Raw genomic sequence first — 14,361 nt, forward strand, 5'->3', positions numbered from 1 at the left:
TTATGATAATAAATGAGTAAAAGAATTTTAGTTTTGTCCTTTAAATGTACAGAAATTTGATCCGAACAAATGTAACAATGAAAAATTCCTTTGCTGAACGAAAACCAGCTATAACGGCTAGAGGGATCATCGTGCTGACCACAGTTAACTGAGTACTAGTTGGATTTCTGCTGAGCCATGTGGACGTGAGGCCAGCAGCCGACTGGTATCTTAGTCCTTCATGGGCTGTCCGCGCCACGGATTGTTATTGATATTATTGTAATTGGCGATAATATACAGAACCACATTACGCAAAAAATTCTCATTCTTCGAAGTTATGTTTTGACATGAAAAAAAAGTTTTAGGTTTGATAACAGCCTAAATCCAGGACGAAGAGAACCTGTATCTCGGAATCTTTTATGCACAGCAACGAACATTTGTCTATTTGAAAATCTTCGGCGAAGAGCTCTTTTGCCAGCTTTGCAGATTCTCCTAAATCTTTGGCGATACAGCCCCTTTGCCATGTTTATAGATTCCTCTGCTCCGCCGTACATTGAATGAATATCGTAATTCCCCATCAGTGAATCCTTCCATTACGTAATTGTTGGTGAGAGAGTTTCCTGCAAGGTTAACAACCCTTACAGTGGACGCAAAATATCTCCGAGCCTGGTCTACAACACAGAGAAAGGAGGGCGAGATAAGGAGAAACAAACAAATTATGCTTCATTGCGGTTTGTTATGCGTGTAAGTTAAAACTGAAAACATCGATTAGGGCTACTCACGTTTTAAATGTTGTTCCACTAGAAATACAGTGAAGTAATTGAGTCTGATAGTGACAGTGAGTGAATGTTTTTAATTTCAGCATTGTGAAGGGTTTGTTTTCATGCTGATAATGTTGCCACACCCGTCTCTTCCTACCGCAAGTTTGTTTCTAGGAATCGAAATTGTTGGCGTATCGGTCGTCAGGCTCGGAGAATTGTGACCACTGTAACCGACAGACAGACACAGAATGTTTACGTTGGAGTATTATTGTGATCGAAAAACGTGCGTATAGTCTACCTTAAACTAACAGGCGTTTCATAGTAAGTTCATTCATAAAATAGACTGTAAAATACGCGACACATTCATGGGAAAACTATGAGTGCAAAAGAGAAGGTAAAAGGGCTTTATGTTATACCCACTTTTCTTAAGAGTATATAAAATTGGATTCTTTGTAAGTTCATGCATATGTATATACACTTTTTGCTGGTTGAGTGGAAGAGAAGGCCTTACGGCCTTAACTCTGCCAGCTAAAATAAATCATTATTATTATTATTATTATTATTATTATTATTATTATTATTATTATTATAAAATATTTGGACGTATACTCCTTACATTCTGGAAAGATACATTATTTACGTCGTTCATCAATTATTATTCAATGGGAAGGACTGAGGAAGACGGATGATGCTTTCAGACAATATCTATTTGTTTGCATTGTGGATTTTGCTGTTAAGGATTTATGTGACCATTGTAGCAACACCGCGCTGTGGTTATATAACAAACGCGCGTGAACACAGTGACAATTTCTGACTATTTTCCCTGGAGGGCTGGAGGGGAGGGGTGTAAACATTGCATGGATGATTGGGTGGGTTGCATTTTAATTTTGAAACTATTATGTTAATTACGTCATATTATACACGGCGATTCGCGAGGATTTACCGTCACTTACGGAGCTTATTTTCGAAGACATTCTCTGCAAAAAATGTAATATAAACATTTGTCCTAATCTTAATATTTTCAAAGTTACATTAATTTGAAGTTGTTAGTAAAAATTGTTTTTCTTTAGTTTTAAGGGTAAAAAAAATTACAAATAGAGAATTAACTATTCAGAAGTGTCATTTCTTTAATTAGCTAGTGTTCTGAATATAAAAATTTGTTAATTGCTTTGTACAGATTTTATTTTTCAATTTATAACTAAAAAGACATCATTCTTACGTACTTATCACAAAAATTGTTACAAATCATACGACTTTAGAAACTTGATTCTTTACAGTTTAATTATGTATCCTAATGTACAATCTTAAAGAATCTACAAGAGTGGCGTGATTTGTAACAAATTATTGTGATAAATGCGAAAGAAAATATAATTTTGTAGTTAAAAATCGAAAAAAAAATCTGTGAGATCCAACTATGGAATTCACAACACATTTTTAGCTTCAGAATACTAGCTAATTAAATAAATGATAATCCTGAATAATTAATTCTTTATCTGTAATATTTGTTTAACCTTAAAACTCAACAATAATGTTATTTTACAAACAACTTCAAATTAGTGTAATTCAGAAAATATTTAGATTGGGACAAATGTTTATGTGATACTTTTTGCTCAGAATGTCTTCGGAAATAAGCTCCGTAAGGGACGGTAAATCCTCGTGAATCACCCTGTATAAGGATATATCAAGCTCTGTTAAGGGTAGACCATTAATTACTAGTTTTTAATGTTAAAAAGCTGAGTAGAACAATAGCATGTATAGTTCATGTTAATATAGAGCTTTTACAGTAGACATACCCTGTCTGTGGCAGAAAGCCACCAATGTACTGTACAGGCTGATCTACATTGCACATATATGTCTGAAAACATGGGATTCGTTAATGTTTTTTTTAATTAAACGTATCATAAATATCTTAGTATTACAGTAAATATATTTAGACGTACGTGAAATCCTCAGGGAGAGGAAACTAGCCCTCACCCACACGTCACTGGCAACAGGGCTATCTAGTGAGCGCCCACACGCATAAACACACACACACACACACACACAATGCACAGTTCCGTTTTTGTCGTCCATTTGTTCGCCAATGTTTGATACTGATTAGACATTACATTGTAGTAGTGCATGCTGCCTGTCTTTGATATACACAAAGGCGACTTCTACCCAAGTCCTTTTTTGTTTTAAACTACATGTGCAGAACAAGTTGAACAGCGGAAGTTAGTTAGTACGTTTGCTTTAGGCAGTATATGTGTGAATAGTGTATTTGTACAGTAGTACGCACTTATATTACCCACGGAACAATATGCCACTGAAATGATCTTTTCGTGGTTAATATCGCTCGTTCGTTCGTCGTCTACTGTATCAAGTGTACGTACAGATCGGTAGAACGATCGCATTCTTTTGATCCGACAAATGCCGACGTGGTGGCCATATTTACTCCAGAGGAGACAGTACAACGCAAGACTTGTATAGGAACACAGGTTTCTATAGACCTACAACTGGTAAAACTCCGTTGTAGGAGGTTACTTAACCTTACCGCTTACTGGAGGCGGAGTCTGGAGTTTCCCTCCATTAATCTGAACCATTGTCGATACAGAGTGACAAGTCATCTGACGCATCACTGCTATAAGTAGACCCTATACGCTACTATTGGTTGACAATTAGGAAGGAGGAGGTGAATGGTAGTCTATATTGTGTCACTCTTTAAGATTGACGCATGCGCAGACCAACGGAGTTTTGTAAGTTGTTCCCCTACAGTGTGATATTCCATTGTTATCTTGAAGAATGCCGTTTTGTTGTGCAGTTAACTGCTCCCAACGGTCGGAAAAACGAAAGAAGTCATAATAGTCAGGAAAACAAAAGAAGTCACATAGTATTTGTGAAAACTGATTTATTTTACACTGAGAACTGTTTTTCATCTCTAATAATAACTGATAACAGGGATGAATCTATACATTTATTAGCACATTAGTGACTCTCAAGTCGTAAAATGAAGTGCCACTTGTATACCCTTGTAAATCTGTGTTTGATATAGCTAATCTTAAATGCAGAGATATTTTTCAGAAACAAAATTGAAACCTGGTAGAAAATGAGTTGACATTAAAGACTTTGATGTCTTTATTCATTAACACTTTAACTCATACGTTCTCAACTTGTCATAATATTTTGCAAAAAATCTTATCACTGTATTTTAGGACTAGAATATAGTTATTGTTAAGAAAATTGTCTGTTACAGCAAATGCACTACAACAATCTGCTAAATGTGGCAGTCAAAGTCTTAGAATGAGAACTGCAGTAGAAAATTGCAGATTTTATCCCTATTGAAATGGACATAACATAAATAATAAAGTGTTATTTCTAATGAATCATTTCACTATGACAATACTGATTATTAATCCACGTCTCCTATATTCAATAAACCACAACAACATGTATGATATCGCCTTTAATGACCTTCGTTCTAGTATTACTGTATATGCTTCTGTGCCGAGCAAAGAGTAAATATGGCCGGCGCCGCCGAGAATGCGGTACTCTCTGGTAGAAGGTAGTAGTCCATGCCATCTTCAGGATTTGGCTTATCTTTTCGACGGCCGAACAAGGCACGAATCTATGCACAGACATCCTTATTTCCACTATGCTCCACGTGTTCCAAATGCAACGGGTGGCATTCTTTAATCCGATGCTGACAAGCGGGCCATCCTACCTTAACTTTGACAGAGCTAGTTTCCATCCCTAGACGAGTACTTGACAAGCTCTAGAATCGGAAGCCGACAGCTCTTAAATCATATATCAGTATCGGGAGTGAATATAAAAATGGATTTGAGGGAGGTGGGATGCGATTGTAGAGACTGGATTAATCTTGCTCAGGATAGGGACCGATGGCGGGTTTATGTGAGGGCGGCAATGAACCTCCGGGTTCCTTAAAAGCCATTTGTAAGTAATCTTGCGATTCAAACGCTGACAATAATATTTTCCACTCCGTTTCGGACAATGAATAATGGTCTGCTTTTCTGATATAAGGTTCAAGTTTAGAGTAGTAAAGGCAGCAGTATACATACTACCTGCAGACAGCACTTATTCGTCTGAATAGTGAGCATGTTTGTGGGGGGAAAATAGTCTAGCGAAGTTTCATGTACACAAAGGTTTTCTTTCTTATTCACTTCTATGATCAAGCAGCTATTCAGAGAGCCGGACTGCGCTTCAGAGGGAGTTAACAATGGCATGACAATGGAGGATTGCTGGAATAACGGGAGGGAAAACGGAAGTATTCATAGAAAGCGTTCTAAAGATCATCTCTGTATCATAAATTCCACATGAACCCGTCCTGTCTTCTGCGAAGAAGGGTTTATAACAGCCACTCAACAACCGGAGTAGTTCAGGCGGTAACGCGTTTGTCTACTGATCCGAGTCTACGTTATTTGGGAGTGAGTGAAAGCTTTAAGGTAATATCAACCATCCCATTAACGAATTTACAGTAAGTCTTAAAACTTAATTCCATTTTTCTTTGAAAAACGTGGTAGAACAAATTATCTTTGTATTTATGTATCTTCAGATCATATTCAAAAGCTAAAAGTAAAATTTAATATCGCTATCAATTTATTAAACATGCTCAGATGGTTGATCGATGGCAAACAGTAAATTGTGCACTTCCCTATCTATTTGCTCACACATTTGCGCACTACATTTCTTCGATCACTTTTCTAACACAATTCTGTGTGTGTGTGTTTCCAATGCCCACCCACTTCACTTGCGTGATTCGGATTCCGCATACTGCGGATAGATGGCAGAACTGTGACCCATTCTCTAGTTGTACACCACTTCGGCGGGTCACACTGTACATTATGTGTAAATGTGGAGAGTTATGTCGTGTACTAGGGTGAGTTTATGTGTGTAAGTGTTCGTGTAAGTGTAGTGTCTGGAATGAGTGATGATGATGATGATGAGGAAATGAGAAGGGGAAACCCGGTGCCGGCACATAGCCTACTCCTGTCGAATAACACGAAGGGAGCCGCCAGGCTTAACGTCCCCATCCGACGGACGAATCACTACCAACAGTGACATATGCTTTCTATTCATATGCACTGCGGAGAGATTTGGAATTTAACCCAGGGATATTGGTGCACAATCTAGTGATTAGAAGTTGTGCACCACCATCTCTCCTAATCCCGAGGTAGAAATTTTACATTAAAATTTCTGACCCCGCTGGGAATCGAACCCGGGCCGGTTAGTCTGGAGGCAGACACGCTACCACAGAGCTAACTCGGCGGACCTAACACAATTCTAAAATATATTATAATGTTGTTTGTAGTTGGTTATTTAACGACGCTGTATCAACTACTAGGCTATTTAGCGTCGATGGGATTGGTGACAGCGAGATGGTATTTGACGAGATAAGGATTCGCCATAGATTACCTGACCTTCGCCTTACGGTTGGGGAAAGCCTCAGCCAAGCGGAAATGGAACCCGGGTCCGAACGGAACTCTGGATAGGTAGACAAGCGCCTTGGCCGACTGAGCTACGCCGGTAGCTACTTTAAAATTAAGCATCGTTAAATAACCTATTACAAAAGGAGACACTCGACTAACAGCATATCTATGTAGAATAGTCTAATAGATTTATAGTAAGTCCTAGAAAAATTTTAAATGTATACAACACGATGAAAAACTTAAATAATTAGATAAAACATTTATGAACTGCTATAGAAGTCTGAGCTTGGATGGTGACCAAGAAATAAAGTGGCGATAAAAGCAGAAACAAAAATAGGTTTCATGTGCTCAGGTCTTCAGTGTATCTATATTACACATGACCTTCAATAAGACATGGAAAACAAATTACGTTTAATTCAGATTAAAAAGAGCAGGATGTATAAATTTAACGACAACAAATAAATGTACAGGCAAGAGAATTGGGAACAATGCCAGGCAGAGAAGAAGTGAAAGAAAAAGTCTCCTTGGCCAAATCTGCAGTTTCCCCGTAGAAAGCTCTATATATCTTGCGTTTAAGTCGATAGAACTTAAATGTGATTGGATTGCACACAAGTTCACAATCAAAGAACTTTGATTCTTCCCACAGATCAAGTCCTTCTAACATTCTATAGTTGATGAGTAAACTTGAAATCAGTCTTATATTCACCATGCGTCTCTTTATTGTTGCGGATCGACAATGGACAGAGTGCTTTTACGTGTCGAAAATCTACAAAATTGTGTTCCCGAGCTCATTTTTCTCCCAAAGAAAGTTAAGTAGTTTGGATGAGTCAAGTAATGGTCACACTGCATCCGCATTTGACCGATCTTTTAAAATGGCGTACACGGCGGACTCTCGGGCGACCATTCTCTACCAAGCTTGTGGTCATACTGCACTTGATCTAGACATCTAGAGCATAGACCAGCTCACAGAGAAACCAGCTGCGGACAGATGGATAGGAACGATAAACAACGCAGAGATTCAGTGACGTGCCATTTACAATGAGTGCAAGGCGTGCTTCACCTACATATGTACATAAATACATTTAATTTTCAGTTTACAACAAATGTAAATGTAGCTCACGCATTGCACGCCACTGATCGATTCATGTCCACGATGAACACAACTGCGGGAGTAGAAGGAGACCGCTATCTGAAAATCGCTCAAGCTAACGCATAAATCACGCAGGCCTGGCCTACACCCTCTATTGAAATATTGAAACTATTGTTATTATTAGAGGACGATAGAAGAGATTGAATGAACACACATTTTTAAGAAAGAGAGGAATATGGTGAGTTTCATAATCTGTTCCAAAGACAGATGGAGCAAACACTTCAATTAATTTGTCATTATTTTAGAATGGGACCTGAGATATTCTGGCAAGTCTATCAAAGAAATAACTTTCTCATTATCAATTATTTCATTAAAGAAACGAAAACAAGACTGATGCGAGAGTTGTGCTTAGTATCAAACTGCACTTGGTTTGGTTTCCACCGTCTGTTCGTAAAACTGTCAGTGCACGCCAGTGCAGCATGGCTCTACTGTGACCATCTCCACTTGTTCTACCATTGTCGGCAGTGTAAAAATTCGGTCAAATATGGTTGCAGTGCGACCAACTGACCACAGTCTCAGACATAACTAACTCAACAATACTGGCTGCTCTATGATTCTGATGATGGAAATTGTAGCTGGTTCCAAAATGTTGGATATATTAATATATTAAATCGAAATATACGCTGTAAAACGCAACACTTTTTCTTCTAAAAACGATCACAGTGAAACATTAAAATTTCGTACGACGCTAAGAAACTTTATAAGACTAAAATTGCATCGCTTTTGGATATGTTCTAAGGCATAGTTGCTTAATATAAATATACAATATAGATACCTAACAATTTGTAGATGTTACTCACATGGTAGGGCTCGCCGAGCTGCTCGGGGTTTCATTGTATTCGTTGGCGTCGTAAAAGTCCTCTTCCTCTGAGCTGGAGTACGAGGTGGCAGGCACAATCAGTGTCATGCTAGCTCTGTGTCCTGAGCCTGCGGCATTCAAACCTGCAACAGAAACATATTATAAATAAATCGACTCAGCGCAAACAATTAGCTGTGTACAGAGCACAGCGCAGCAGCACGCTTCACGCTGGAATGGAATTTCTAGAGGGGAGGCGCATTTCGAACCAGCACTGCGACCTTTCACGATCTATTGCGCTAACCCTCAGACTAGGTGCTTTCCTAAATCCACACAAGCTGACTATACAAAGGTTCGCTGCGTATCCAGGTTTCTTAGCAGGCAACCCTTAATATGAGGAAATGGGTGAACCCCGAGGAAAATCTTGTCCGCCACAAAGGTTCCAGGCCTGACCGGGGCTCTAAGCCGGACCGCCTTCGTGGCAGGCTGAAGGTCTCACCACTCAACCACCGTAGAGGTACGCCTCGAAGTTAATCCTTTCACTTTCTGATTAATGTATGAGAACACCGTTGGTAGTCGAACTGCGTTCGAAGTGTGTTTCGTTTATGTTATCCATTTCTTAGATTGACTGTAGCTATCAACCTCTATGGGACCTTTAAGCATGGTCAACTGGCCTTTCGAAGGTCGGATCCATGCGTTTAGAATTTATATTCGTCAATGTGCGCCCTACATGTGATGATTGTTCCAGTCAGTCATTCGTAAATCTGATGCTAACAGGCGGGCCATTATCCTTCAGCCTTTACAAAGCCATCATCATCAGAGACCCGTAATACCGCCAAGACTTCACTTCAACCTACTTTTAACTATTACAGATGGACAAAATAAGGAGAAGGAGTGTGTGGAATAATAAGAGGAAAACAGGAGTATTCGAGAAAAACCATTTTCAACTCTGCTTTGTCCACCACTAATTTCAGCACGAGTGATTCTTTTGAAAATACGATTTGTGTTTTGATAAGAATATAGGCTAATTATGAAGACGAATAGATTCACATAACATCTACTGTCATCCTCTGAGTAGTTTAGTGCTGAGAGGAATGCGGTTCCGACTAGTCTAGCGCGGTACTGGAAAGAGAGGGAACAGTGACAGCGGCAGTCTGGAAGTACAATCATACTGAAAACATTCGCCCAATTTACGTATTTTTGGCGAGATAGAGATACAACCATTCGCACTTACGTGTTCAGAGAAGAAAAGTATTGTAGAAAAGTTTATTTATTTATTTATTTATTTATTTATTCTGGTGAAGTTAAGGCCATCACACCACCGCAAAGACAAATACAATAAAATAAATGAAAAGAAAAATTATAATACACCTACAATAATATAAATGAAAATAAGAATCATACTATAAAATTTAGTGATTAGTAGAATTGAATTAAATTTGTAAAGTAATCAATTTAAATATACTGTACTGCTGAACTCACTTGAGAAGTACACAGTCATACACTACTAAAAACTGAAGACTGCTTATTTTTGGGCGATTAATAACTTACTTCACACTCCGCTCGGCTTGGCTTGGCTGTAGCAACAAAAGAATCTACCTGCAACCCCCCCGCACCGATGGCAAGAATACCTCAGGTCCCAGCGCTAAACTCGTCGGAGGAAGACAGTACCACAATTCAACAATCTCAACTCAAGCATGTACACCTGAAATTATTTCAGAACATGTGTTGAGGTATGATTTAATAACCGTCACCACAAATCGACACAGGGTCGGTGTTTCGCATGCTGGTATGCAGAGCAGTATGCAAATTCAAATTTCTCCATCAATTCTATGTTACAGAATTAATTAAATCGTCAACCAATAATGTGTGTTATAAATTGAAAGGGCTGAGAATAGGCGTTTCCTGCTATGTGGCTTGATGTTTATCTCTATTCTGAGATCTCTCCGGTCGCTGAATGGTCAGATCTTCAGTCCGTCACGCAGGCGGTCCGGGTTTGAGTCCCGGCCAGGCACTGGAATTTTTCATTGAAAAATGCATAGTGACACTTGTGGCGGACAAGGCCGCACTTGGGTTTCTTCTCTGGGTTATCTCATTTCCCCATTTTAGGCATCTACATAATTCCGTCATTTCTCCAATTCGTCATCATTTCATAGCATTCTCCGAACAGGGGGCAGGTCTAGGGACGAGTGGATTGTCTGGTCGAAACCTGGGTATGCAGTGAATCTTAATGTGTTCAACCGGTGTGAGTTTGGGAATGCGCTTAGCTTGGGGGGGTTAGCACAGTAGAGTAAATCGTGAAAGGTCGTAGGATGATCGTAGTGCCCCCTTCCGAAATTCCATTCAATTTCTACTCAGACAGAATACGTACGACTGGGGAAAAATTCCAGTAGTCCACCGCTGTGGACTAACGGTTAGCATGCCTGACCGTGCAACGAGTGGGCTCGAGTTCAAATCCTGGTTGGGACAAGTTACTTGTTGAGGTTTTTTCCGGGGTTTTCCCCTCAATCCATTAAGAGAAAATGCTGGGTAATTTTCGGCGCTGGACCCTGAACTCATTTCGCTGGAATTATCACCTTCATTTCATACAGATGCTAGACAACCATATCAGTTGATAAACTATTGTTAAATAGATCAATTTTAAAAAGTCCACTACATAATTACAGTTTATAAAGGAAATTCTTTGCTAAGTTTATCTAGGCCTACATTCGGTAGCATAGTCGGTATAACGCTGGCCTTCTGTGCTCAAGGTTGCGGGTTCGATCCCGGCGCAGGTTGATGGCATCTAAGTGTGCTTAAATGCGACAGGCTCATGTCAGTAGATTTACTGGCATGTAAAATAACTCCTGTGGAACAAAATTCCGGCACACCGGCGACGCTGATATAACCTCTGCAGTTGCGAGCGTCGTTAAATAAACCATAATTTCTAATTTTTCTACATATACAGGGTGGAAGTTATAAAACTGTGCAGATTTAAGGGGGCAATGGAATACATTAAGATAAATAATAAAAAAAAAACATGCGTTTTGTAAATGAGTGCATCGTTAATCTGAAAATTAGGCTGAAAGTCTGCGTAGTTTGGCAGTAGCGCATCACTACGAAAGCACATAAGCACTCGGTCAGAATAGAAGAGTTCCGTCCCTTAGTCATTGCAGGAGGTTTGGCAGACTTCCTTAAGGCAGAAAATAACGATAAACATTAATGTTTTTATTTAATTTGCAAGAAAACCTTCCACTTTATTGAAAACCCGCAAAGAGACGAATCATTCCTTATCAGTTTCTCGAATGATAATAGCCAGAATGGGACGGATAGTACTTATTGAGTAAAACAGTTAAATACAGATATTGATTAATTTCTCGGCCTGCTCAATTCACATTTCTGGGATCACACACGGAGCGTTCAGCCCGGCTCCTGGAACAAGATGCCTGCATGATTGACGTAGATTGAGTCATTATATCATCGTAATCTCCCGTAAATTCGTCTATAGAGTGCAGATTATTCCTGTAAACTTAATGTTTTTAGAATGCAACAATTTCATCAAAAAATGTCGGGAATCTGTCAATGCATGAGCACTATTCAAAACACCTATCATAACATAGGGTAGTATTAATTCTGAATTAAAAATATAATTGTATGCATGTTATCATAAATCAAAGTTAGGTGAGTAAAAATACGCGTGAGATTACGGATGGACGACGCAGTCTACGCCGGTTATGCAAGCATGTCTGATGCGCGTGTTCCCGAACAGAAGCCGAGCTAAACGCTCTGTGAGTAGTATTGACCTCGTATCTCACTACCTAATAGAGTATAAGGGAACACTATGGTGAAATAATGCTGAAAAATGAAGAAAATCCACCTTTTTTATTTTATGCTTGTAATTATGTTTGAGACTGTTTTAAATGATCTAGCCATATAATCAAATGTGACCAAGTATACGGTGCATGAGTGAGTTGAGAGAATTTTTTATGCTGTTTTATCTACTTAAAAAGTTTAAGTAGTTTATTGTATAAAGAAGCTCCTGGCAAACAGTTATTGACAGATTGGTCTGAAACTTCTCACAGAGGTCAATTAAATGTCGATAAATAAAATTTAATTAGCATTTGTATGAAATATTAATATTAGGTTCGTTCGGGGCATATTCATACTGCACTTAGATTAAACTAATATGCAGTAATGGTAAATTCATGAAATTAAAAAAAAAATTATTGACTCTATTTAGGCTGAGATCAAAAAGCTAATTTTTATTCCCATGACTATTTTCAAAAGAACTAAGGAAGAGAATAGTGAAGTGCCTTGTGTAGAGTGGGGCAGAAACATAGACATTAGGCGAAGTGAAGAGAAGCGACTATAAGCATTTGAAATGTGAATATGGAGAAGGATGGAGCGTGTGAAATGGACAGACAGAATAAGAAACGAAGCTGTGTTAGAAAGCGTGGGTGAAGATAGAATAATGCTTAAACTGGTCAGGAAGAGAAAAAGAAATTGGCTGGGTCACTGGCTGAGAAGAAACTGTCTACTGGAGGATGCACTGAAAGGAATAGTGAACGGGAGAAGAGTTCGGGGCAGAAGATATAAAAAAATAATAGACGACATTAAGATATATGGATCATATGCGGAGACTAAGACGAAGACAGAAAGTAGGAAAGACTGGATAATGCTGGGTTTGCAGTGAAAGACCTGCCCTTGGGCAAAACACTATGAATGAATGAATGAATGAATGAATGAATGAATGAATATTTTAAAGCGTCTGAGCAAATATGAACTGAACATTTTGAAAACTTTGGCGCAAGGAGGCTTTTTAGTGATGTCAGTATACAGTAAAATATATTTAAAAATATAATTTCAAAACTATTAGCCCTAATGGCACCAAATTTTGTACAGATGAAAGTATTGTAGGCCCAGTAATAGATTTTATAGTTATAAAATCGGACGTGTCAAGTATATAAAAAGGAGAGCGACGACTACACAGTCGTATGAAGAGCATCCTTGATTTTAATCTTTAGGCAACGGAAAGAGCAAGCTTTGAAGTAGGTCGCAATACCACATTACTATCAAGAGCGAAAGTGAACTGCAAGACTAGCAGTATTCAAGCTCAGGGGAGCACGGAAACCACGAGCGATACTGGACGATGATACCAAGAAAGAAAACGGAAATTATAAACCTGACTTGCGTAATTCTAGCCATGCATCTCCGGTGTCATTTGCACTCAATGAAGTGCATACGGCTGTCAATATCGCATACCACTGAATAATACGTGGGGTGTAACTTTAATAGTGGCAACACGGGTGTAAAAGCGAAACGAGACGGAATTAATTGTTGTCACTTCTACCACATGTTAGTCTATGTCTCTGCCCTCCTCCCCCCACCTAAAAGGACTCTTCCGTCCGACTCACAGCGCATGCGCTGTGGAAAGTTGAAGTTAGTCTCCTGTTAGTTATAGCTCTAAGCGGTTGTGTTTCGCCATTTTTACAAAGCAGGAACAGCGCAAAGACAGAATGTTAATGCACAGTATTCACGTCATGTTTTGGAGCATAATCTGAGACCAGCGTTGCGAAGAAAGCGCTCACATGTTTTGCAGAATCCTCCAATCATTTTGCAGAATAACGCAGGAGCGCACACGGCACACCCTGTAGTTGATTTGCACCGTCGTTGGGGAGTGGGAAGTGCTTTTCCATCCACCACATTTACCAGACTTAAGCCCCTGTGATTATGACTTAATCCCAAAGATGAAGGAACCACTTCGTGACGTTCGATTCCAGACTGTTCTCGATATTCTGCAGGCAGTAGGGCGGTCCATCAGAAACATCAAGAGAACAGGAGCTGCTACAGGGATACTACGACTTCCACATCGCTGGCAACGAGTTGTAGACAATGCCGGTTACTACATTGAAGGACTGTAGAAGTTTCACAGATGTATCACTTGTATATTCGTAATAAATAAATAGTTGCCATTATTAAAGTTACAACCTGTGTATTAAATGAAATACACACTGGTAATTAAAGCTGGAACAACAGTCATTTATGTATGCAGAAAATGTAAGACTTCAATTTATAATATATAAACCTACAGTATATATTATGATGCTACAAACGACCCAGACTGTTTATATCAATTGAGGCATAATGTAGTCAAATTGTTTCATTTCAAATTGTTACTGTTAAGAAACAATATATTATTTATCAACAATAATCTCACTAGAGGTTTTGATTTATCTAGAGAAAATGAAAACTCGAGGGGGATTTAATCGACTA

At 38.9% G+C, this 14,361-nt stretch overlaps 1 protein-coding gene across 2 annotated transcripts in view; it reads right to left on the reverse strand.

The window, feature by feature from the left end:
- LOC138693319 (oxysterol-binding protein-related protein 9) overlaps window positions 1-14,361 on the reverse strand; it is a 443,401-nt gene that overhangs the window by 155,606 nt on the left and 273,434 nt on the right. For both annotated transcript variants that reach the window (XM_069817209.1, XM_069817210.1), the window contains one exon: window positions 8,114-8,255. In XM_069817209.1, the coding sequence (XP_069673310.1) occupies window positions 8,114-8,255 (142 nt within the window). The remainder of the gene's footprint in view (window positions 1-8,113; window positions 8,256-14,361) is intronic.

Source organism: Periplaneta americana, chromosome 17 (genome assembly GCF_040183065.1).
Source record: "Periplaneta americana isolate PAMFEO1 chromosome 17, P.americana_PAMFEO1_priV1, whole genome shotgun sequence".
Classification (NCBI taxonomy): Eukaryota; Metazoa; Arthropoda; class Insecta; order Blattodea; family Blattidae; genus Periplaneta; species Periplaneta americana.